At 63.6% G+C, this 22,345-nt stretch overlaps 1 protein-coding gene across 2 annotated transcripts in view; it reads left to right on the top strand.

Annotated features, from left to right (window-relative positions):
• The window catches only part of CDH4 (cadherin 4), a 542,698-nt gene that overhangs the window by 493,635 nt on the left and 26,718 nt on the right, over positions 1–22,345 (top strand). For both annotated transcript variants that reach the window (XR_006702995.1, XM_045444030.1), the window contains exon 8: positions 18,945–19,082. Coding sequence is in view for 1 of the 2 variants with exons in the window: in XM_045444030.1 (XP_045299986.1) it covers positions 18,945–19,082 (138 nt within the window). In the remaining variant the exon portion in view is untranslated. The remainder of the gene's footprint in view (positions 1–18,944; positions 19,083–22,345) is intronic.

Genomic DNA, 22,345 nt, shown 5'->3' with positions numbered 1-22,345 from the left:
TGTGTCTGCAGGCGCTGGGCCGCACGTTCCCGTGTGGACAGACGGCACTGCCCCAGTCACCTGGCTCTGGGGCCCCAGGCAGATTCGGCAGCTGCTCCTGGCTGAAAGTCCCCAGGTGGCAGCCGCGGGTACTCCAAGCTTCTCAGAGGATTGTCACCTGCTTGTCCTGCCTCTGGGCTCGATGACAACCTCCTGTTCGCTCTGTGACCACAGGCTGGCATGTCCTCTAAAGGATACGTGACTCAGTTTATCCTCTAAAGCATTCGGCTCCCAGGACTGGGAGGAGACCCTGGCTGAGCTCAGAGCAAACAGGGCTGTGCTCCTCGGTCCTGGCTCGCTGCCTGTATTAACGGCTTCCTGGCCACATTCATCTCGGTGGCCAATGGCTCCGCCTCCCCGGAAGTGTCACGGGCCTGTTCTCTGGGTCCGGGGGACCTCATCTTGAACTGGGACAGTGAGCCGGGGCCCTGCCAAGTGTCAATTTTCAGGGCCAAGCTTCTCCCAGCAGGTTCTCCCGTCCCAGACTGACCCCCACACCTGGTGATCCTGCAGGTTTGGAGAGGGGACACCTAACACCTAGAGTATAGACCTCCTCCCGACAAAGTTACCAGAACCTGTCCAGCCGGGCCGCCCCACCTGCACCTTCCTAATCAATGAACGCCAAGTTGTAGCATGGAAAGTGCCCCCCGCCTCCCGGGAAGGCATGAGGCGCCTTCCTTGGAATTCCTAAATCGTAGTGGGGTTGGGGGACTGGGGCGGAGAGGTCACGCGAGAGGTCATTTGTGCAGCATCGGGGCTCAGCAGGATGCAGGGTGGCCCTGGCAGCCGCGCGGCCGTGAGCGTGTTAGCGGACAGCCCTGAGCGCCAGCCACAGTGCCCTCCCTCTGAGACACGGACACAGTGACGCCAGCCTGGTGGGCAGGGAGGGGAGGCGCTGGCCGTGGCGGCGGGACGAGAACTGGCAGGGAGGCTCGTGGGGCTGCAGAGGCACGGGTTCAGAGTTTTCTTGTCCTGGCGTCGGTGGAGATGTGTGCACTGGGGGACCCGTCAAGACCCCACCACCCTCCCAGGGACCAAGACAGGCGCCGGCTCCGTCCACACCAGGCCCTGGAGTCAGGGACCGGGGGGAGGGACTGCTCCCCGGCCCCCAGGAGGCTGCTGTCATTAGCCGGGGAGGTGGAGCCTCAGGCTGTGACAGTGATTCCCGATGGGAAGGCCATTGGAGAGATTCACACAGTCTTTTCCTTTCTTGTGTAGCAGATTTGGACAGAGGTGCTGGGTGAGGCACAGGGGATGGAGAGCTCATTAGGCCTGTCCCCAAAGGTGTGCAGGGGGAGGGGGGTTGCGGAGTGGGGGACTAAATAAATTAGTATGCTGCAGGGGGGTGCCGGGGATCGCAGGCACAAAGTATCTTGTATGGATGAGGTGCTCTCACAATGGAGAAATCCGGGGAGGCTTCTCAGAGGAGGTGACCTTGCTCGGACCCTGGGGTCTGGTAGAACCGATCACATTTTCTGCTCTCTGGGACAAATGACCAGCACTCACTTCTCCTGAATGCTACGCATCACACAGCTAACTTGCCTCAAGAAATCATAGATCCCACTAGGCACGTTCCTTCATTCGGTCAAAAATTTTGAGTACCTCGTATGTGCTAAAAACTATCAGAGACGCTGGGGAGACAGCCGTGACCAGGGCAGGCGGCCTCCCAGCACGTGTGGGGCTCGCTTTGCGGGAAGGAGAAGCCGGCAAGGAAGAAATCACCAAGTGAACAAATACGTCCGGGAAGCAGCACGGGTTATAGAGGGAGAACCCCATGTGCCTCCGCTGAGGGCAGGAAGCCCCCCCAGGGCCTGCCCCATCGCTGCCTCCAGGAAGGGCATCGGAGGAGTCTCCCAGGGATGTTGTAACCAAGTTCCGAAAACTCCCGTGTCACACTTCGAGGGGCCAGGAGCCCGCGGCCACGGTGTGGACAGGCCACGGCCCCCTCTGGAGGCCCGAGGGGAGGACCCTTCCTGCCTGTCACAGCCCCTGGCAGCTGCGGACACTGCTTGGCTGGTGGCCCCGTCGCTCCAGGCTCTGCCTCCGGGTCACGTGGCTTCTGTGTGTGCCTCTCTGTGTCTCCTCTTCTTACGAGGACACCGTCATTGGATTTGAGGCCCACCCTAATCCAGCGTGACCTCATCTGAACCAGTTACACCCACAAAGACCCTCCTTCCTGATGAGGTCACATTCTGAGCCTCCAGGTGGACAGGAATTTGGGGGAGCGACTCTTGAGGCCTGACCTGCTCTTCTTGGGATTCCTAAATCCTAACAGGTGTCCTTTGAACTCAAGGATGGGAAGGAAGTGGCCCTCCAAGGGCGGGCTGCAGATAGCCACCAGCCACGTGCGGCGTTGAAACTGACATCCTTAACGCCAAATAGAATGCAGCATCCGGGTCCTTACTGCTGCCAGCCCCATCTCGGGCTCCGCCCTCATGCCCGCCCGTGACCTCCCTGTGTCCATGGGCAGACACCGTGGCCCCTGTGCCTCATCCAGTCCCCCAGAGACATGGGCGTCCGTCAGCTGACCTAAACCACGGCGCAGAGGCCGAAGGAGGCCCGCTCCCCATCTTGGTGTTGTCCGCGGCCTGCAGGGGGCGGGAGGTGGGGGTGGGCTGTCTCACCAGCCCTGTGTCTCAGAGCTCCGGGCCACACCGCCTCAGCCCTGCTGCTGCGAGCTATCCCCAGGTTCCTGTGCAGGTGGCCCTATCCGCTCCCCCGCCCCAGACCCCCACCGCGACAGGGCGGAGGGGCGCCCGCTCTGGGGCACGTCGATTTCTCACACGGGCAGACCCCAGCCCCGCCGTCCCACGACCTTCTCCACGGAGTTCTGTTCAGTATTTGATGGGTGTGGGCTTGAGGCACAGGGGACAGAGGGGCGGGAGGGCTGGTGTCCTTCCAGCCAGCCGAGCGTCCCGCCCGCCCGGCTGCCCTCAGCTCCTTCTCAGATAACAAGAGCTGCTCACCACAGGCCCTACCGGGAGCTCCGGCTGGCGGGGTCGGCTCTTCCGGAAGGAAAGAGGCATCTACAGAGCCTCTTTCCAGAGGACCCTTCCGGGAGGCCAAGGCTCTGGATACCGTGCTACCGTTTCCCCAGGCCAGCCTTGCCGTGCTGGAGGAACGGGGCCTCTGTTCCCGGCTCTAATTTGTGTATGGACCAACAGGCCCGCTCAGGGAGGGAAGGACAGAGGACACGCTGGCCAGGCCCCCTGACGGCGGGAGTTAGGGATAACTGCCGACGCGTGGGCGTTTCCGGCCCCGTCCTTGCTTCCAGAAAACAGATACCCGGCACCTGCTGTGGACACCAGGGCCCCTCCGGGGGCCCCACGGAAGCTGCACGCGGCCCGGCAGTGCACCCAGCACCGCTTCGTCCTCAAAACAGCCCCGGGGTGGGGGTGCAGAAGGAGGGGTGCTAGCAGTCGTGTTTCTTCCCAAGCGAGGGAGGCGAGGCTACAGCGGCTCACGGTTCCTGGGGGCGGGGGGAGGTCTCAGGCCGCAGGTCCAAGAGCAGGAGAGAGGCTCTGCCCCAGGGGGCTGGGAGGTCACACGGGGCATGGGGGAGGGTGCCAGAGGCCTGGGGACGACCTGCCACAGCCCAGACCTCACTGGAACCTCGAGCAGGGAAGGCTCCGGGTTCGATTTTTCTCTTTTTCTTTTTTAATGTTTATTTTTGAGAGACAGATGCAAGCGGGGGAGGGGCAGAGAGCGGGGGAGACACAGAATCCGAAGCAGGCGCCAGGCTCCGGGCTGTCAGCACAGAGCCCGACGCGGGGCTCGAGCCCACGAACCTCGGGATCGTGACCTGAGCGCAAGTCGGACGCTTAACGGGCGGAGCCACCGGGCGCCCCAGGTTCGACCTTTTTCAAAATCCCAGGCGAGGCAGACGGGCCACGTCCAGCCTTAGGGCAGCTCCACCCCTGCCAGACGGAGCACAGAGCTCCAGAAAAACAAGTCCTGTTTAGTGTAAGTATGTCCCAAATACCGCATGGGACATACTTATGCTAAGTTGGTCATTTGTCTGAAGTTCCAGTTTAAGTGGGGGGTACGTCCGGATTTGTATTTGCTTTTTCTAACAACCCCACCCTGAAGTAACCGGCCATCCCCCCTCGAACCCCTGTTCTGGGCCCAAGGTGGGGGGCCGAGCAGGCCGGTGTTGAGTCCGTGGGAAGGGCTCTCTGAGAAGCCCACTCACGCACCTGCCCCCCTCAGTGGGCACCACGGTGACATCTGACAGAGGGGGGACTGGAGCGGCCGTGACAGGCGACGGGGTCCTCGAGAGTCGGGTTTGGCCGATCAGGAGAGGCGGGACAGGAAGAGGACGTGACCTCTGAGGGCACAGGCAGCCCGGTGGCAGGAGGCACCCTCGAGTGGGGCTGGTCGTGTGCCCCGCGGCTCAGGGCCTTCCCAGCTCCGCCGACCGCCGCTGCCTGGGAGACGTGAGATGCCCCGTCCGTCGGCCAGTGACAGCCGCGCCCGCCCTTAAAGGGACACCGGCCGAACCAGGGGTGGCTCCTTGTACGCGGGGCCCAGAGGCCGGGAGGGCACCCTTTGACAGACACGGCCGAGGGGTGCAGAGCAGGGGGCTGGTGAGAGAGTGACCGGTGACCCAACACTGTGAAGCACAATGACCTCCGTGCCCCGTGACCCTCTGCCCCGAGTCTCCAGTCAGCCGTCGCCCAGATGAACACCCTCCATGGCCTCCTTTCTCAGGACAAAATCCAGTCTTTCCCAGGGTCTCCGGGCCCCTCTGTCTTCACCGTTCACTCAGCCGAGCTCTTCCCACAAGCGTCCCGTGCGGTGACGTGCTGGCCTGACCCCCCCCACCCCCACACACTACAGCCACGTCCACATCCTGTGCTGGACGGTCGTCCGGCCTTCGGCACAAAGCCCTGCAGTCAAGTCCTCCCCCGCCTGACCTCACGCTTCAGACCTTCGAGCCAACTTTGCAGATGCAAAGCCCCCACAAAGGCCCCCCCAGAAAGGCTGTGTTGTCCAGCGGGGAGAGCCCCTGCACCCGAGTGGAGATGGCCCACCCAGGAACCCTCCTGTCCTGTCTGAGCCCCTGTACCGCGTGGGCCCCGTCCTCCACACCCCTGCCGTGCGCCTGCTGCCGGCACTGTGCCCCTGGCGTAGGGACCGCCACGGGCGCTGCCGTCCGGCCTCTGCCCTGTGTTCTCAGAGACGCTGGCAACGCACCAGCCCGCACATCGCTCGGCCTGGGCAGAGTGTGGCCGTGCCGGGTCCGCCGGCCTCCACTGCCCCTCGGCCCCGTCCCGCCGGGAGGCTGGGCCTCTCCTTTGGGGAGGCCGCCTCGCGTGTCCGCTCAGCGGCCGAGAGCCCCTCTCCAGCTGCCCTTCCCATCCTCCCGCCCAGAGCAGGTGGTCTCTGAATCTTAAGCGAGTCAAGTGAATAATTAGGCACGGATGAGCGCATCCGTGGTCCTGAGGCGGCTGGTGGACACTCCCTGCCTCCTTCGGCGTCGCGGGGCGAGGCATCGTGGTGATGCCAGGCAAGCCCGGGAGCTCTGTAGGGGAAGGGGGAGGTCCCCGGACAGAAGGGACGTCAGGGGGTCTGGAGGAAGGAGCCGGCGCCTGAGACGTGCCAGGAGCCGCCTCTGTGCCCATGCTGCCCACAGCCCCCGCCTAGCTTCCCACTCCCCAGGTGCTGAGGGCTGGCCCACCCCTCCACCGCCGCCTCATGGCTCACCCCCCACCACGCCCTCCCCTGTCCCCGGGGACCCGAGGCCCCGGTTCTTCCTGTCTCCACAGACGCCGCCCCCAGGGAGGCGTCTCTGACCAGTCTGCACAGGGCTGGCGCCCGTCCTCTGCCTCCCCCTGAACCGGGCGTTTCGTTCACGGCCCCCCCTCGAGGGAGACTGCGCAAGCTTGTTGGCTCCTTTACAGCGAGTGCCCTGCCCGACACTCTCTGGATGGCAGACCCAGTCTGACCGCCCGCCGATCGGCTGGGTGCCTCGGGCACTGCGGTTGCTCAAGAAACGTGTGGAAGCGTCAGCAGGGTGGACGTGGCAAGGGCGGGACCCGCAGGGAGGCAGACCCACGGCGACACGGTCTGAGAAATCTGTCACCCCTGCCACCTGAGCCCTGTGCGGCCTGCCCCATACCCCTCAGGGCTGCAGCCAGCCCACCCTTATCCCTTGGATCTGTGCCAGCCCATCTCTCTTACCTGTTGCCTCTGACTGAAGCTCGGAGAGATCAGGACTTGCCTGGACTTTTTTGTTTCCCAGCTACCAAGCGCTCCAACCTGTGTGTCCTCGCTCTTTGGGGCCTCTTTTACTGGACTGGCTCGGTCCACAAGAGATGGTACCCAGAGCTTTATACTAAAGTGGGAATGGTTGATAAGAGGCAGGACAAGGTGGCATTTGCACTTCATCAGAGTGTAGGGCCTGGAGCTCAAAGAGGGACGCTCTGAGGATGACCGTGAGATACCAGCCGTCAGGATTCAGGGCGCCGTGTCTGTCCCCCTGGGGGAGCTCACTCTGAGTTTGTGACTCTGTGCCCCGGGGAGATGCCAGGACTGTGGCTCTGCCTGGCTCCCGTCAGCCGCTTGGCAAGAGGTGGCAGGTGGCCCGCACCAGATCCCCACTCCCGCTTTGCCCACAGGCGCTCCCCGCGGGGTCTGCCTTTGCAGAGGACGCGGTGGGGGTGGCCGCGGGAGGGTCCTCCCCTCACTGATGTTCCCAGCTCCTGCTTGTGCTTCGGTCCCAGCTGCCCTGAGCTTCCCCCGCTGGCCTCCGGGAGAGTGTGAATAAAGGCCCACAGTCGAGCGGACGCCCTGGTCCGGGCCGCTCGGTGGCAAACAGTAACACAGCTCCATTTCCAGGCTTTTGTAAAAGCGGCGGGCAGCTGCTGGCAGGGGCCGGGGACCCCAGGTGACTCCCGCGCCCCTGCCCGGCCAGGGCGCCCTCCCCCTGCCCCTTGGGCGGCACGCAGGCCACATGACGTGGTTTCTCCACGAGACACCTACACAAATCTGCCTTTTCCTTCTCTCTCCGTGAGGGTATTGGTCCCCCCACCCCGGGAACGGCAGCATCCTGGGGAGAGAAACCCCGCAGACGCTGCTCGGAGCCAGCTTCCCGTCTGGCAGAGCGAGCCATCTTTATGGACGGGAAAATCCACAAACATAATTGCCACCATGTCTAATTAGGCAGAGCTATGTAAATTGAGCGTTTTTACATGATTAAAATGTCAGCAGAGGCCTCGTAAGGTGTGAGAGGCCCCAGCGTCTCCTGTGTGCCCAGCGGGAGGCACCGCTCACCTGAACCTCCCCGGTTAGAGTGTCCGTGGCCGGACGGGACGGCGAACGTGACACTCGGGCCCCGTTCCGAAGGCGAGGGTGGCTTTCTGTTCTGACGGCTGTGTCGTGCGGCTGGTGTCGAGCCCCGGACGTCCTGGGACTCGCTTTCACCTACCCCTGGGCGAGGTCACTCCGTCACCACGGACCCCACCCAGGCTCTCCGTCCCCACGCGTGCTGACCCTCGCCAGTCACCTTCATCAATTCGCGGTGTCTCCCCGCACGAGGGTGGGCCCAGGAAGTTCTCTCGTGGCCTCACGGGACTTGCAGGGACGCGAAGCCAGCGCCTGCCCGGGGTTCCCGGGATGCCGCACCTGCGTTGTCGGCACACGAAGAGATTTCGTGGAGGAGGGTCCACGCAGCTTTGCTCCAGTGTGATGACCCTTGTGGATCACCGCCATCGACCGCAGTCCACGCCGTCCCGTTACTCGGATTCGGGGGGGAGCATCCTGTGGTCACAGGGTCGGCGTGTCCCCTTTGCTTCATGACAAGCCTGGTGGCAGGCCACACGGGAAATTCCAAAACTGTGTTTTCCTAGAAAATGAGCCCCTTGTAAGCCCTCCAAAGACGCCCACTGCAGGGGAGGCAGTGGCGGGGCCGGGCAGGGTGGAGGTGGGCATTCCTCGCCGGCCGGTGTTCAGGCATGTTTATGGAGCCCTGTGTAAGTTCACCACGTGTGGCCTGGATGTCCCCCGGGAAGTCCTCCCGCTCTCCTCGCCGGAAAGGGGAGGAGAGGAGACACAAAGGTGCTCTCGTCATGGGGCTTTTGATCTGCACCCCAGACCCTGCCACCCGCCCCTGCCCGCTCCCGACACGGTGGCCCGTCCACGCATGCTGTGAACCCTCAGAGCCACGTTTCTGGCCACGGGGTCCAGCGCTGGACGTCACAGCCACTCCTGCCCCGGAGCCCAGGCTGGAGCCTTTGGAGCCTTTCTCCACGATAACGCCTCGTGGTCTCTCTTATCACAAAAGCAACATGTCCGTGGTAGAAAACGCAAGTAAGGGGGCTCCTGGGGGCCCAGTCGGTTATGTGTCCCACTGTTGCTTTCGTCCCAGGTCGTGATCTCACGGTTTGTGAGCTTGAGCCCCACGTCCGGCTCTGTGTTGGCAGCTCGGAGCCTGCTTGGGATTCTCTCTCCCTCGCTCTCTGCTCCTCCCCACCCATGCTCTCTCTCAAAATAAATAAGTATTTAGAAACATGGTTTTTTTTATTTTTTTTTAACGTGTATTTATTTTTGAGACAGAGAGAGACAGAGCATGAACAGGGGAGGGGCAGAGAGAGAGGGAGACACAGAATCGGAAGCAGCTCCAGCCTCCGAGCCATCAGCCCAGAGCCTGACGTGGGGCTCGAACTCACGGACCGCGAGATCGTGACCTGAGCCGAAGCCGGCCGCTCAACCGACGGAGCCACCCAGGCGCCCCTAGAAACACGTTTTTAAAGAAAACACAAATAAGCACCAAGAAGAAAAGAGCGGTCCGCCATCCTTGCTCTGGAAGAGACGCGAACACCAGGGCGCACCCGCGTGCCCTTCCCTGCGCTCGCCGTGGCCGCTGCGTCCTCAGTTGCAGCAGAGCCGTCCTGACGGCCGAAGGGTGTGGCCCCCTGGGGTGCATCACAGACACTGGGAGATACCCTCCTCCCCCATCACCGCCACGGCCTCCTCGCTTTCCGTCGTTGGGATCTGCGCGACGTGTCCCCCGCTGTGGACCTTTCATTGGTTTTGATCTTTTTGTTGAGCCGAGATGTGAGTGCAGGGCAAGAGGAGGCAGGTCAAGGGCCCGGGCCTCCCACGGGAACAGCCCGGGCCCCGTGTCCCAGCCCTCGGATGGGAGTCGTGGCAGGACCACCTGCCAACTCCTCCAGGAAGCCCTCCCCGCCTTCTCAGCCCTGACAGGCGTCTCCCATCTCTGCCTCCTCCTCAGAGGCTGGCTGGAGGGCAGGGGCGCAGGGAGGCCACCCTCTTCCTGGAGGTGTGCGGTTTGACAGGATGGCAGTGGGGGGTGGGGCAGGGCCCGCCCTCGCCCGGGCTCCGGAGGAGGGCGATGTCAGAGCGGTGCTGGCCGGGGCTCGGCCAGACCCAGCCTGTGAATAAATCCAACTTTGTAATTAAAGTTCCACCGGCGTGGCAGCCATGCTCACTCGTCTACGTAGGCGGCTGCCCTCCCGGCACGATGGCAGACACCGGGCGGCCCCAAAGCTGCTCCCACCTCAGGTGACTCCTAGCTGGCGCGTTCCTTGGGGTGGAACAGGGATCTCACCCGTGCCCTCGGCTTCGAGGCACCTTGTCAGCCAATCCGGGGTCTCGAGCAGCCCAGAGACAGGTTCGGCCACAGAAGTGAGGGTTTGTTGTTTTAAAACGGCGTTTAAGCGGGAGATTTTTGTACAAAAGTCCCAGTTTCTGGATTCTCCGAAAGTTGGGAGGCTCTGGATCCTGGGTCCTGCTCTCCCAAGGCGCCGGGAGGCTGGCCTCTGCCCGGGGGTCCCTGCAGCCCCATCGTCCGGCAGCCACGGGCCCCAGGCAGGCGCCTGTGTTCTCTCACACGAAGCCGCCAGCAAGAGTGAGGGGCAGAAGGGAGAGCGACCCCGTCCCAAGAGAGAGGGGGAAGAGCCAGCATCTCCAGGCAGAGGGAGGGATGTCCCTACGTGGTCACTGTGCCGACCACGCATGTCGGCCCCCTCCCCGCCCCCACCTGGCCTGCGTCCCCACGCCCTCGGCAGCAAGGGCCCCTGCCCCCACGGCCCCTCCAGTCTGTCTCACCCACCCCTCCTTGCTCCGCCCGCCAGACCTCGATGGCACCTTCCCAGCTGGTCTCCTGACCTCTCCTGCCCTACTTCTGTCCTCACTCAACAGCCAGGGGATCCAGTCCACACCGGGTCCGACCACCGCTGCCTTCTCAGACCCTCCTGTGGCTTCCTGTCTCCCCCAGAGTAAAATCCAAATGTAGCTTCTGTATCCTCTGCACCCTCTGGTCCACCTTGCCCCTGCTCGCTGGCCTCCCTTCCCGGCCACGCCAGAGTGCCTGCCTCAGGGCCTTTGCACTGGCTGTTCCCGCTGCCTAAAACATCCCTCCCCAGGATACCCACCAGTTGGCCAATCGAGTGACTCCTCACAAAGAAGCCCTGTGTGGCCAGCCCGTGGAAACTAGCGCCCCACGAACCCCCACCACTCTCGGCCTGCTTCTTCTTCATTCTCCTACAGCCCTTGTCACTACCTGATGTGGCACGTTTTGCTCACGTATCGGCTGTCTCCTCCCCTGGAGTGATGGTTCCCAGCCAGGGTGATTCCCTCCCCCACGTCTGCCAACAGTTCTGATCGTCGCGACTTGGGGACGGCCCCCCTCAGAGAATGACGTGGCCCCAGATGGCAGCAACACCAAGTGGGAAACGCCCAGAGCATCAGTGCAGGAGGGCAGGGGCCCTGCAGGCCCCGCCGAATCCTGGACTTGCGGAACTAGGGCACGTGGCCCCTCCGTGATCAGGCGTGAGCTGTGCGTACGTGGCCGTGGCTGCCCCACCTCCCGCCAGCGCAGGTGCTTGTGTCTGTGACCCAGGCGGGTGGCCGGGCGGGGCCCCGAGGAGGAGAAACTCCAGGACTCAGGGACCAAGGCATCTCCTAGGACGGGACAGCCCCCCCCCCCCCGCCCCCTGCCACTGGCTTGTGTCTTCCCAGGGTCTCAGACCCCCGAAATCCTCGGTGGTCGTTCCTGAGAGCTCTTCTCCCCTCGGTCCCACAGAGAGAGATGGGGACACAGCCAGGCACCCTGCTCATCCGCTGCTGGGGACTGCATGGCCACTCCCCATGCGGCCGAGGGAGGACGCCGTCCCTGAAGTGCTGGAACGTTCTCTCGTTTGCAGAGAGTAACCTGGCGGTGCAGAGGGAGGAGATGGGGGCCGGGTGAGGCTTGTCGCGGCCGCAGCATCGCCGCAGCCCTGGGGGGAGGCGGCCGGCCCCACACACCCCGAGGGTGCGGAGGGCAGTGGAGACGCCCCCCCGCCTGGTCATCCCCCCCAAAACGCTGTCCCCGCCGGCAGCCCCTCCTGCCCCCCCGGCCCCCAGCGGCCACTGTTCCGATGTCTGTCTCAACTGGCTGGCCCTGGCAGGACGTGTCACGTCAGCGGGGCCCGAGAGCAGGCGGCCTCTGGGTCTGCTCCCTTCGCCCAGTGCCGTGCCGTCAAGGTTCGCCCCTGGGGCAGCACGTGTCCGCGCTCCGTTCCTCCCGGAGCCGCCAAAGTCGTATTGCAGCGTGCGCGTGGACCGCAGCCGGTCATTCATCACGGGTGGATGGGCGTCCGGGTTGTTTGCACCTGTGGCCGCGTGGCCAGTGCAGCTGCGAGCCCTGGACAAGCGTTTGTGTTGGACTCTTTTCCAAGCCCCCCGGGCACGTGCCGAGGCGCGAGATCACTGCTCGTGGGGTGACGGAGCTTTCAAGAACCCGAGCCCATGTTCCTTGGCGGCCACGCTCCCCACACCCCTTGGGACGAGTCCCAGTGAACAGGAGCAGCAGCCCGTGACCCCTCCCCCGCCTCCTGTACCCCCTCCCCCCTGTGCTCCCTCTTCCCGCAGTGTCCCTCCCGTGTCCCCTCTTCCCGCGGTGTCCCTCCCGTGCCACCTCCCGCAGCGTCCCTCCTGTGTCCCCTCCTCCCCCGGCGTCCCTCCCGTGTCCCTCCCGTGTCCCCTCCTCCCCCGGCGTCCCTCCCGTGTCCCCTCCTCCCCCGGCGTCCCTCCCGTGTCCCCTCCTCCCCCGGCGTCCCTCCCATGTCCCTCCTGTGTCCCCTCCTCCCCCGGCGTCCCTCCCGTGTCCCTCCTGTGTCCCCTCCTCCCCCGGCGTCCCTCCCGTGTCCCTCCTCCCACAGTGTCCGTCCCGTGAGTTCTCCTGCCTGGTCCTCAGGGCCTGATCCGACACCCAGGTGCTAAGCAACGTAAGCCCCAGGCGCAGGGGGGAGGCCAAGCCCCCAGTGTACTCGTAGGTCAGCGTCTGAGGGATGGCAGTTCCAGCAGTGACTGCAGTGATAGGCAGGGAAGCACGAGGGGGCCTGTGGCCCAGGGTGGGAGCATCGGGGCACCAGCGGTGACCAGACAGCAGGAGAACCCCAGCCTCATTCAGGGAGGAGGGATGCCGGGAGGGTCTGTGGCTTGCCTGGTGGACGCCGGGCTCTCAGCCTGAACTTACACCTGCATCCCGGCTGCCAGCCCGTTGCAGAGCACCTGCAGCAGACACGAGCGTGGGGGGTGACACGGGCCATTCTTGGGCCGGGGGGGGCGGGCGGCCCGGGCCCCTCCGGCACGTGGGGGTCCAAGCCCAGGCCTGACATGGGTCAGGGTGCAGTCCTGGTGGCCGGCACGGGGAGTGGGTAACATGGGGCCCGCAGGAAGCTTTGATGCTTTTCTTGGGCAGGTCAGCCAGCTGCATTATTGACGGATGTTCTGCAAAATTTAAATGCTGAGCTATGGGGATCTTAAGCAAAAACCCCCGGGACCCCCCACTTTCGATTTTCTTACCTCGTCTCGAACTTGAAAATGGCCAGATCCCATTTCAGCGAATTCACTGCACCGGAGGAGGAGGGGTCCCCCTGGGCAGTGGGGGGGGGGGTGTTGGTGGGAGACTCAGGAGGCCCAGGCCCGCCCACTCCCCACCGGCCACCTCCCTGCAGCTCCATCAGGGGCCGATATGGAGATCAGAGGCCCGCTGCACAGCTCAGCCCGTGGAGAAGGACCGCTGTGGGTCCAGGGTCATCTCTTTGTCCCAGGAGAGCCGGGCGGCAGGTTTTGGGGGCTCCAGACGGCCAGACCCCGGCCACACCATCCACCAGCCATGTGCGCCCCCCTCCCGGGACTCAGTTTGATCCACCGCAAAGTAGGGAGGGTTTCACCCCTGCTCCCCAGGGCCGCTGGAACGTAGGCGCCTCGCGGCAAACGTGGTCTGTGGCGTCGCCAGCCGGAGGCACTAGAACAGCCCTGAAAACCGTCCCTTGCCGTGTCAGGGCTCCCACACCAGGCCTCACGGAAACGATGACACGAAGCCTTATTTAATGAATACATCAACCCGCTAACCATGCCACAGCCTTCCCGTAAGTAACGACGGGATGGTTATGTAAGGGTATCTTGTCCAAGGACGCCAGGTGACTGGCCGCCTTCCTCAGCCTCTGAACGCCGTTCCAGAAGGGGATTTGGTGCCGCAAAAAGACGACATTCCTGGGTTTGAGAATGTACTTTCTAAAGCATAAGCAGCAGCACGGTAGCTGAGTGCCTCCCACCCCCCGCAAGCCGGGAGCCTCACAGCCGTGCAAACCCTGATCAGGGCTGAGCTGGCCGGGGTCTCCGAGCCCCGCCCACCGGGAGGCCCAGCCCTGCTGGGGCCTTGCCCACATTTCTTCCTTGGGGGGGTGGTCTTCCCCCCGACCCACTCAGGGCCCAGAGAGTCACCCACCCACCCTCCAAAAGCAAGACCAGCACACCCTCTAGTGGTGGTGGGCTGCACACACGTGCACACACACATGGATGTACACGTGGATACCTTCATGCGTGCACACGCGTGCACATATATCTATATGCACACGTGTGCAGGCACAAACGTGCGCGCATGGACGTACACGTGGATACATGCGTGTGTGCACATACGTGTACACGTACCTCTATGCGTGTGTGTGCATACACGCAGACGTACACATGGATACGTGCATCACGCATACTCATATACATATACTTGTGTGTGTGCACATGTGTGCGTGCACAAACATACACGGAGGTACACGTGGATACATGCACGTGTGCACTATGTGTACATGTACCTATATGTGTGCGTGCGTGTGCATATACAAACATGCACACACGGATGTACACGGATACGTGCACACACAAATACACTTGCACACAACTGTACACATTCACATACCTATATACGTGCATACATACATCCGCATACAGGTACCAGGCACGCACGTTCACGTACACACGTACGTGCACATGCATGTGTGTCCCTGTGTCTCTGAGGCCAGTAGCCCAGGTGGTCCCATGTCGCTTGTGAGTCAATGACTGAGGACACAGGACAGTGTGGAAAAGAGACTTCACATTCCAATCAGACTTCTTTCCTCTCTTCTCTGGCCAGATCTCTCCCTCGGCCTCCAGCCTGTGCCCTCTCGGGTCCTCTGCTCTGGCCCCTTGTGGTGGTGGCCCTGGGAGGCAAGGTGGGGCAGGAGGTTTGGTCGCTCCGTGTCTGCTCCACCGGACCCCCTTCCTTCCCACCCCAGGGGTCAGACAGTCAAAGCCCCAGTGGCAGATGTCGTGGGGGAAGCCTCACTGAAGGGGACGCTGCCGTGTGCCCTGAGCAAGGCCAGCACAGGGGTGGGGACGTGCCGGCTGTCTCACAGTCCAGGGCTCCATGATGCGCCAGGGGAAGAGTGCAGCCAGCAACCCAGGAGGGGGGTGGGTGTGGTCCTGCATACCCGCATCCTGCAGGCATCACGTCACTTGCCCACTCGTGCGCCGGGCGCTGGCTTGCCAGGCCCCACTTACTCGTTCACTGCTCCCGCCGATGGCGCCCACAGGGTGCTCGCCACGGAGCCCGAGCGCCAGGCCAGCCATGGGGGGCGATGTGACAGTCAGTGTGCCCCAGCCTGGGCACGTGTGGCCACATGGCAGGACTGGCAGAGGGACGCCGACCCAGCCGGGTGGCCGGGCTGCCCCGTGATGAGGGACACCGGCGTGCAGGAAGGCCCGAGGTGTCCCCTGCCCATCACGGGTGGATTCCGCCGAGATTCTGTGCGCCTTGGAAGTCGGTCCTGCGGGGGCGGGGGGAGGAGAAAGTCAGATTAAACCAGAGAACCTTCCAAGGCGAGGCTGCGGGAAACCGGGTTTTGTGCCCGCGTCCTGGTGGGGCAGGGAGCACGCGGGGTGGGGTGCAGAGGGACCGAGGCTCAGGCGTGTGGGGATTCAGGATCGGTTTGCCGGCCTTCCCCCGGCGCGGGCACCGCCTCCAGCACGAGCGTCCTAGTCCTCGCCAAGGCAGAGCTGTGACCTGAGACAGGTGGCCCCTCTGATGGACGGGAAGGAAGGGCGTCTTCCTTCTGCCCTGGGGACGCGGCCTCTGCCGCGGGCAGGGCCACGAGGCCAGGCCTGGCGGGTTTCTGCGTGTGCCTTGTCCGCGCCGGTGAAGGTGAATCCTGACCGTGCTGCTCTCGCGCGCAGTCCGTCGAGGATGGCGCCGGCCACGCTCTCCGTGTACCGTCCGTTCGGAAAGAGACCCGCTAGGTGTCTTCACTGATGTTGCCGTGTGGGCACCGTTGGCTCCATAGGCATTTTGTCCACGACAAAAGCCAGAAAGCAACGACGGGTATCCGGAATCCCCACCGGCACGTCCACCTGCCCCTGGTGCGCTCGGTGGTCCCAGCTGTGAGGAGACGCAGGGCCACGTGCTGGGCTGATTTCACTGGGCCTTCACACTGCCTGTCCGAGCTTCCCTCTCCGGTGAGCCCTACACTCCTCGTTCAAGAACCATCTCTGATGCACCTCCAAGGGGAAGCCTCTACCTCTTTCTAGAGTTCCCTTGTGCCCAGCACAGAGGAGAAGATGTCAGCCACCTCGTGGGGTGGTTGTGGTTCTCCTGACATAAATGACAGGTGGTTAGAAGGAGAGAGGGAAGGGGTCAGGATGGATGATGGGGGATAGATGGATGGGTGGGTGGAGGGATGAGTAGATGGAGGGATGGGTGAGTAGATGGGTGGAGGGCTGGATGGATAGGTGGATGGTGGGACAGGGGGATGGAGGGATGGGGTGTGTGGATGGAGGGAGGGAGGGAGGGAGGGAGGGAGGGAGGGAGGGATGATGGAGGGATGGGTGGGTGGACGGGTGGGTGGATGGGTGGGTGGGTGAGTAGATGGGTGGAAGGCTGGATGGATAGGTGGATGGTGGGACAGGGGGATGGAGGGATGGGGTGTGTGGATGGAGGGAGGGAGGGAGGGAGGGAGGGAGGGAGGGATGATGGAGGGATGGGTGGGTGGACGGGTGGGTGGATGGAGGGATGGGTGAGTAGATGGGTGGAAGGCTGGATGGATAGGTGGATGGTGGGACAGGGGAATGGAGGGATGGGGTGTGTGGATGGAGGGATGGATGGAAGGAGGGAGGGATGATGGAGGGATGGGTGGGTGGACGGGTGGGTGGATGGGTGGGTGGATGGGTGGATGGGTGAGTAGATGGGTGGAAGGCTGGATGGATAGGTGGATGGTGGGACAGGGGAATGGAGGGATGGGGTGTGTGGATGGAGGGATGGATGGAAGGAGGGAGGGATGATGGAGGGATGGGTGGGTGGACGGGTGGGTGGATGGGTGGGTGGATGGGTGGATGGGTGAGTAGATGGGTGGAAGGCTGGATGGATAGGTGGATGGTGGGACAGGGGGATGGAGGGATGGGGTGTGTGGATGGAGGGATGGATGGAAGGAGGGAGGGATGATGGAGGGATGGGTGGGTGGACGGGTGGGTGGATGGGTGGGTGGATGGGTGGATGGGTGAGTAGATGGGTGGAAGGCTGGATGGATAGGTGGATGGTGGGACAGGGGGATGGAGGGATGGGGTGTGTGGAGGGAGGGAGGGAGGGAGGGATGATGGAGGGATGGGTGGGTGGATGGGTGGGTGGACAGGTGGGTGGATGGAGGGATGGAGGGATGAATGGGTGGAGGGAGGGAGGAAGGGAGGGAGGGATGATGGGGGGATGGATAGATGGATATGTGGATGGATGATGGAGAGATGGGTGAGTGGGTGGATGGGTAAATGGATGACAGAGAGGAAGAACGGAAGGAAGTAAAGGTTTATCTTTTGTGAGAAAACTTTCGAACGTGGCACAGCACCAGAGTGAAGCTATTTCTATTATTTTTTTACGTCTCCTTGGTTGCAAGTTGTCTCCATTTTCACAAGTGTCAGCTGTTTAGGCATTTACTCAATTCACTTAACAAACACTGATCGAGGGTCCACTGTGTACCAGGCACTAGGCTGGAGTCCAGGCACACAGCCTCTCACAGATGGGGACTGAGGCCTGGCAGGCCGGCCCCCGTGCCGCCGCGCCTCTCGGCCCCTCCCCTCGTGCCTGTCGCCCTGGAAGGCCTGTTGAGGAGCCCTGATTGAGCCTCCCCACCCCCCAACCAACGGATCGGTCCCCTAGAAGGAGTGACCCAGGCATGCACAGAGGAGCGGTTTCCTGCTCCTCCAGGGGCTCCTGTCACCACCTGGAGTGACAGCCAGGGGGAGGAAGTGGGGGGAGGATGGGGGCCAGGAGCCAGCACACCCCCCACCCCCACACGCGTCCTGACCCTGGAGTGGGCTGCACCGGGCCCCCAGGCCACGGTCGCATGGGACAGTGGCCTTGACGGGTGGGAGGACAGGGCAGGTTCTAGGTGGGAAACAGTGTGTGGACGCTCCCGAGCCCCCAGAGCCCCCACCCCAGTCCAGGGCCCAGCCAGATGGACTTCGTGAGCCCAGGCGCGCTCCTCCCAGCTTGGGGAGGGGCTGCCACGCTGTCACCTCCGGGCAGCACATCCCTCCTCTTCCAGAAGCCTCCCCCGGTTTCCCCCGCCCTGGCTCCCGGAGAAGCTTGTGGTGTCCCTGCCCAGCCTGCCCCGGGGGTACCCGGCTCATGCTGTCTGGTGTCAGAGCCCAGGGCTGACGCACGCCTTCTGTCAAGGGCCAGACAGTGACCGTTGTAGGCTTTTCCGGCCACGTGATCTCTGTCACGGCCACTCAGCTGTTGTCGTGCAGAAACAAGCCACAGACAGCGCGCTAAGGAGTGGACGTGGCCCTGTGTCAGTACAACTTTATTTACAGATTAAATAAAGATTAAATACAGATTAATAAAGAGATTTGGCCCGAGGGCCATAATTTGCTGACCCCTTGTATATGCTTGTTGGATCACGTGATTTCTCTCCAGGCCCCTCAGCGACTCCCAGCTGTCCACAAATATCCAGACGCCTTATCAGGCACCAAGGGACCTCAGTGGACAAGCTCACTATTCCTCAGCATCTCTGTTGTCACCGACGGTCGCTTAGGAACATTTAATGCTCTATGTGTTGGGCACTGCAGTTGGCTTTGGGGACACGGTGGCGAGTAAGACAGCCGTGGCCTCCCAGAGCTCCGTTTGGTGAGCACAGACAACGAGGAAACGATGGCACAAAACCGTAAACTCAGAACCCTGTTCTGAGCCGCGGATGTGGAGGCCGGTCTGAGGGCGGCTCATGGAGCCCTGGCGTGTCCGTGGGATTGCCCCTCTCTCTGCAAAGTGTCCATCCCTGGTTTCCCGAACCCCACGCGACACGGTGCTCTCGGCCCCCCGTTCTCCCTGCTGCGTCGGCACCGATGATCCGCGCCTCCCGAAGCCGGGAACGCCGAGACGAGAGCAGCCAGGCCGCTCCGGGCCGCGCGGTGGCCCCACAGCAAGCGGAGGAGAGCGTTCTGCCAGCGGCTCAGGAGCCGAGAGCGGCCAGGGCCCCTGCGGGCAGCGTCCCACCCGGCAGGGGCCGGCCACGGGGAGCGTGCGTGTTGATGGAAAGGACGGGCCGAAACCCAAAACCCAAACTGATGCCTGTTCCCTCCCGCCCCTGTCCCTCCAGAAAGTGCAGCAGTACACAGTCATTGTCCAGGCCACAGACATGGAAGGGAACCTCAACTACGGCCTGTCGAACACGGCCACGGCCATCATCTCGGTGACGGACGTGAACGACAACCCGCCGGAGTTCACCACGAGCACGGTGAGTACGCAGCTCACGGCCGTCGGGTGCGGCTCGTGCCGCTTCTCCCCTCCCTGAGTGTGATGGAGGGACGGACAGCGGGGCCGCAGTGGTCCTGGGCAGCGGGAGGCCGACGCGGAGGGGGCCTCCCGGGGTCTGCGGCGGGAGACAGGCGGGAGAGCCCGCCAAGGCTCTGCCTCCGGGGGTGGGTGCGGGGGGACGTGTGCTCCAGTCGGGCACCGCGAGGCCCGATGTTGAGCCGCAGCTGACGCTCTGAGAAGTGCCCGGGACAGACTGGGCTGGACACGCTCGCTGAATCCGGAGTTGACCCGTGGTTTGGGGGCCCGGTCGCTTTGGGAGGCACGCGTGCGGCTGCGTGTGGCCGTGGATGCGACGTGACCTCCTGGGGGGGGAGGGGGCTCCTGCAGGAGCAGAACGTTGCCGTGAGCAGAACGTCGTGGAGGGTGGGGACACGCTGGGCGTTCCTCCCCCTCAGGCAGAGCTGCCCACACCAGGCTGCTCCCGGCCTGGGTGCCCAAGGGCGCTTGGTGGGCATTCATGCGCCTCCGTTCTGAGTCTAGAGCCCACGAGTCACACAGACCAGCTGCGCTCATGCCGGCACGTCCCAGGGGCAGGGCCCCGGGGTCACAGATTCAACAGCACTGCCCCGCCAGGAGCCCCTCCCCAGGAAATCCTCACGGCCCACTCAGTGCCCGGCACGTTTGGTGACCCCCTCCTGTGCCACCCAGCCGTCTTCGGGGGGCCGGCCCTGCTCTCTCCCCACTCACTGGTCCACACCCTCCCCGGATGACTGCCCAGGTCCTTGGCCAGCAGCGCTGTGCCCCCCCCGCCAAGGCAGGCGCCCGTCCTCAGGTGTGGCAGGTGCAGGGGCGAGGATGGGCGGGAGGGAGGGTCAGGTCAGCAAGGGCCCCCAGAGTGGTGCTGGCCGGCGGCTGCCACCCCAAGGTCTCGGGATGGCCCCTCAGAGCCACCGCCTCTGCTGGGGACCAGGCTCCCGGAGGGCCGACTGGGTGAGGGGGCCACGGCAATGACAGTGACAGTGATGGCGACAGCACAAGCCACGCTGGGAGCCTTCCCCTGCCAGGCTCTGGTCCCCCCAACCTTGTGAGGGTCAGGGCCCTCGCCCGACAGTCCCTCAGTGACAGAGGCTCAGAGACACGAAGTCACTTGCCCAGACCCTCACTGCTAGCCCGTAAGTGGGAGCGGCTGGGATTGGAGCCCAGAAGCTGCACCTGCTGTGCAGTGAGGGGGGAGGGGGGAGGGGGAGGGGAAGGCGGTGGGGAAACAGAGAGGAGACCCCTCCTTCTCCCCGAGAAGGCCAATCAGCCCCAGGAAGACATCTAGACGAGAGCCTCCCTGGGGTCCAAGCATCCTCTCCTCCTGCTTCCCCACGCCCCGAGCGCTCCTGTCCCCAAATCACAGAGTCCCCAGACCCCACACCCCTGTACCTCCACGCCCCTCCCCAACCTCCCACATCCCGGAACCCGGCGCGGTGGCCTTGCCTGTGGGGGCGCAGCGCCATCTAGCGGGCGGACGGTAGCTTGCACGCAGGCGGAGCTGCTGATCCACAGCCCACCTGGCGAGGAGCAGGCTGGCTTCCGCGGCCACCTGCTCTCCTGGGCCAGTGGGCAATGGCAGGAAAGGCCCTGGGCCAATGTCCCGGGGAGTCTGGACATGGGTGAAGCGGCCCCGAGCGACTCTGGAAGGAGAATAATGCCCAGGGTGCAGGCCCCAGCAGGGCCTGGCGCACACCTGGCCGGGCAGACCTGGCTGTCTTCCGGACACGCCAGGCCCATGCTAGCGCCTGACCACAGCACCCTCGGGAGCAGGACGCCTCCCAGAGGTGACCTTGTAGTGAGGAGCGGAGCCAGCACCACGCCAGGCATCTGACATCGACCCTGGCGGTTGTGCCGAGTGGGTGGGCACCTTGGACACTCAGAACCCACCTTCCGCCTCAGGGGTCTCAGGTGGTCCCGGGCGGGTGCCCAGGCAAGAGGACACTGTTCCCGGGGATACGCTCGTGTCCTGGTGCCAACTGCGAACCCTTGTTGTCTGCTGGGGCGGTGGCACCAGCCCTAGTGACCGCCAGGACCCCCAGGAAACAGCCTCGGGACCTCCACTGTCGCCACGGGGACAGGGCAGAAGGAAACCAAGCCAGCTGTCCCTGTTGGTAGTGAAGGATGTGCTTCCGGGCATGGGCCACCATCGCGACCCGGGGAGTCAAGGACTCAGCCCAGCCCTCCTGGTCACCTCCAGCCACCACGGGATTTGGCAAAAGCTCCCAGAGACCGGACAGGATGCTCAGAGCCCCCACCTGCCTCGAGATCCTGGCCCACACTTGCACCCAGGTGCCCTGGAGAAAGTGTGGCCACCCGGGGAGGGCAGGCGATGGCACAGACCGGTGGCTGCAGCGACAGGCGGAAAGGCAGAGGGCTCCGGCATGGGGCAGACCAGAGCCTGCGCCCACCCTCCTGCCCCCAAACAGCCTGATTCTTTTACGCCCAAGATGGTCGGCCGCTGCCTAATGCACCAGGAGCCAAAGTAGACACAGCCCATCGGCTCCAGACAAGCGCTCCCAGAGAGACCTCTTGGTCTCCGGCTTCGAGTCAGATGGAGATCTTGCCGATGCTGTAGAGGTGTGACGGGAATGCGGCATAACGCACGGACCTTCAGGGAAACGTTCCCACCGGCCAGGAGCACAAGCCCGTGCCCGTCCCCAGAGGCAGCCCCCACCCCTGCGTCCATCGCCAAGGTGACCTTTGCTTGTCCTACGACATCACGTGGATGAAGTCACGCGGGTCGCGCAGTTCTGCGGAGCCAGGCTTCTCTCATCCAACAGAACGCCCGTGGAGCCCACGTCTGTGGTTGCACCCGCGCGGTCGGACAATCTCCCGCGTTCCTGGGATGCCCTCCTTCGTTTAATCATTTTCTCTGTTTTAAAGATTGTTCTGAATGACAGTAGTTCACGATAGCTAAACTTTCTGTTTCATGGAGGAAAACTGTATTGATTATAAGGGAAAGGGAATGTATGGAAGTAAACAGAGTAAACATAAAGGGGGAGAGAGTACGGAGAAGGAGAGAGAAGGGTTCATGCATCACATCGGGTGCTCACCACATCCAGCCTCCCGGCTGGGGAGGCCCCGCGGTGAACGGCCCGGGTGGGGTCCCGATTGAGGGTCCTGGGCAGAGCGTCCTCCCCTCGGGGGAGGCTTCCAGCTAGCTCTTCCCACCAGGGCGACGGATACACCGCCCGTGTGTGGTCC

This window comes from Leopardus geoffroyi, chromosome A3, assembly GCF_018350155.1.
Source record: "Leopardus geoffroyi isolate Oge1 chromosome A3, O.geoffroyi_Oge1_pat1.0, whole genome shotgun sequence".
Taxonomy (NCBI): Eukaryota; Metazoa; Chordata; class Mammalia; order Carnivora; family Felidae; genus Leopardus; species Leopardus geoffroyi.
This window is presented reverse-complemented; position numbering and strand designations above follow the sequence as displayed.